The sequence below is a fragment of the Triticum dicoccoides genome, chromosome 5B (assembly GCF_002162155.2).
Source record: "Triticum dicoccoides isolate Atlit2015 ecotype Zavitan chromosome 5B, WEW_v2.0, whole genome shotgun sequence".
NCBI classification, from domain to species: Eukaryota; Viridiplantae; Streptophyta; class Magnoliopsida; order Poales; family Poaceae; genus Triticum; species Triticum dicoccoides.
In genome coordinates this window covers 57717310-57720330 of record NC_041389.1, presented here as the reverse complement: position 1 = coordinate 57720330, position 3021 = coordinate 57717310, and the positions used below count along the sequence as shown (strand labels likewise).

The following is a 3021-nucleotide window of genomic DNA, read 5'->3' as shown; positions in this document are numbered from 1 at the left end:
ATAACTCCAACGGTGTTGATGAAGATAGCTCCAACGGTGAATTCCTAGTCTGACAAGGTATCAAAAATAGCTCTAGATTAGATTGTTGTGGAACATGGGTTGGTGACTGTGAAAAAATTGCTCAATAAATCTTTTTGGAGGTTTCGAGAGATTATAAAAGCATAGTATCGAAACTTGATGAACGTGGCCGAAGAGAAACCTGTGGGTTGTTGTGGCCGCGGGCAACAATGACGCCTTGTGGGCTTCGTCTCCTCCCTGGAGGCATTGTCATGGCCATGTCCATCCCCTGATCAGGCACCGGGGGAAACCTTAGGCTCGGTTTGCCGGGCCATGCAGCGTTGGCGCCATGGCGTCGTCCTCTCCTTGGAGATGCTGCTTGGGCCGGAGTAGTAGCTGGTGTGGGTTGCCTCTTTTGCCTCGACGGCGAGCCTTGGGGCGCCGTGTTGTCATGTATTGGTTGGTGTTGTGAGCATGGGCATCCGGGATGCAATGCACTCCATCTTCGGCGCTTATTTGTGATGTCCTCCCCGAGTCACGCTAGCTCCTTCTGTCCACTTGTCGATCTCCTAGGTGCTAAGAGTGTAGGGTGCGTTGATCTAGTTTGGTTTGGAGTTTTTGCATGCTCCAATTGAGAAACAATAAAAAAAAATCTGTTTCTCAAAACTCAATGTGATTTTTACAGCTCTTTGCCTCGAAACATTGCCTTAATTTATTCAAAAAATAATAAAACATTGACTTATTATAAATTTTCGAGCAACTTGGCAAACCTTTGTTTTTTGAGCAACTTACAGTAAACTTACTAGTATTTGTTTCATTGTTTGTACTGTTATTACATACGTATGTTTGCAGACGAGAGCTGCTTGACGAACGGACACCTGAGTAGAACGGTCATCGACTGGATCCCGGGCATGCCGCGGATCAGCCTCGGAGACACCTCCAGCTTCGTCTGCACGACCGACCCGGACGATTTTGGCCTCGGTTTCAACATCGTGGAGGCCAACGGCTGCACCAAGGCCGGCGCGCTCATCCTCAACACCTTCGACGACCTAGAAGCCGACGTCCTCGCCGCTCTCCGCGCCGAATACCCGCGCATCTACACTGTCGGTCCCCTAGGCCCCCTCCTCAACCACCACCCAAGGGCAAGGGACGACGACGCCTCCGGCTCCGCCAGCGGCCTGGGCCTGTGGAAGCAGGACAGCGAGTGCCTCGCGTGGTTGGACACGCAACAACCGGGCTCCATCATGTACGCCAACTTTGGCAGCCTTACGGTCCTCTCCACCAACCAGCTCGCCGAGTTCGCGTGGGGCCTCGCCGCCAGCGGCCAACCGTTTCTCTGGTCCATCTGGGACAACCTCGTCCCCGGCGCTGGCTTGAGCTCACTGCCGGCGGAGTTCGTCGCGGCGACTGCAGGGCGGTGCTTCCTGACCACGTGGTGCCCGCAGGATCAGGTGCTAGGGCACCCGGCCGTGGGATGCTTCCTGACGCATAACGGGTGGAACTCGACCTGCGAGAGCGTGGCTGCCGGAGTGCCGATGGTGTGCTGGCCGGGGTTCGTCGACCAGTACACCAAGTGCAAGTACGCCTGCGAGGTGTGGGGTGTGGGCGTCCGGCTTGACGACGAGGTGAGGAGGGAGCAGGTGGCTAGCCACGTCAGGCATGTGATGAAGGCGGAGGACATGCGGGGGAGCACGGCTGGGTGGAAGGTCAACGCGGAGGAGGCCGCGGCGCCCGGCGGGGTGTCCTGGGAGAACCTGCGGAGCATGGTCAAAGAGCTCGGCTCTGTCAATGCTGAAGCTTGAGGAGTTTGACTGATCGATCAGGATCTTTTATCGGGGTCAGTCCGGCTCCGTCTGCAACTGCATCGATGATGCCAATAAAGTATTTCCTGTAAGCCACTGCTCGTACCCTATTCACTTACTTGGTAACTTGGTAGTATTATGAGTATGGCTGGTTTCCGAGCAGGACAGGACAGAGAGAGCGGTTGGATGGATGGATGGAAACGATCTTGTGGAGACGCGCTCGCGTGCACTGAAACCAGCGAGTCGATGGATGGCACGCTTCCTTCCCTTGCATTCCCTTTTTTTCTTCTTCTTCTTCTCTTCTAAGGCCCTGTTTGGTCCTACGATTTTTTTAGTCCCAAGTCCCTAAAAAGTCCCTATCTTTTTGGTTCCTGAGACTTATAAGTCCTTATAAGACCATATTATAACTATAAGTCCATATAAGTCCCTCCTTGAGAGTCTTATTTCACAAGTCCCAACTGCCCACTTTAAGTCCCTATAAGTTCCTCCTATTTGGTTTAGATGGGACTTATAGGGACTTTTTTAAGTCCCTAAGCCAATAAGCCCCTGGAAACAAACATCCTTTAATTCTCTTCTCCGTTGCGAGCGAGCGCAAACTCCACATCTCCTTTTTCTTTAATTTTCCCCACGACACCAACCTCTCATACTTCCCACGCCGGCGCCGGCGACGGCGAGGAGACCTCAATCGCCTGCCGTAGCCTCACGCTGCCATCCGCGTGCGAGTCCTCAAGCCTCACGGTCCCGGACCACCACCCAATCGACCGACCAACACGGCCGCCGTCGATTCAGACTCGAATTCCGAGCCCGAGCCAGGCAGCAACCTTTCTCCCATTCTGCGCGTCGCCGTCTCCCACGTGAAGCTCGACCGTCGCCGTTGCCCGACCTTTCAGAAATCCACCTACCGCGGAGGGAGCCTAGCTAGTAGCTACCTTCCCCGGTTCCGGCCATGGTGATTTCAGTCGACGGAGCCCGTACCCCAAAAGCCACCGCCAGAGCTCCCATCCCAACCTCTCCCTTTGGGGGCCATACATACCACGCCGTGGCCGTGCACGTCCATGCATGCATGTGCATGTGCTCCATCGGCGCCCAAGACGTACGGCGGCGACAATCGTTCTCCCAACTGCACACGTCTACGCCGGCGATGGTGCCAGCCGCGCGCACCTAGTGCACGCTACTGTGATGTGATCGGCGACCAAAACGGCGCCATATGGATCGTCGCCAC

At 55.1% G+C, this 3021-nt stretch overlaps 1 protein-coding gene across 1 annotated transcript; it reads left to right on the top strand.

Moving 5' to 3' along the window:
* Positions 1 to 908: 908 nt before the first annotated feature.
* LOC119308424 (UDP-glycosyltransferase 85A5-like) lies at positions 909 to 1799 on the top strand. Its single transcript, XM_037584552.1, has one exon. The coding sequence runs from the start codon at positions 909 to 911 to the stop codon at positions 1797 to 1799; it is 891 nt and encodes a 296-aa protein (XP_037440449.1).
* Positions 1800 to 3021: the final 1222 nt, after the last annotated feature.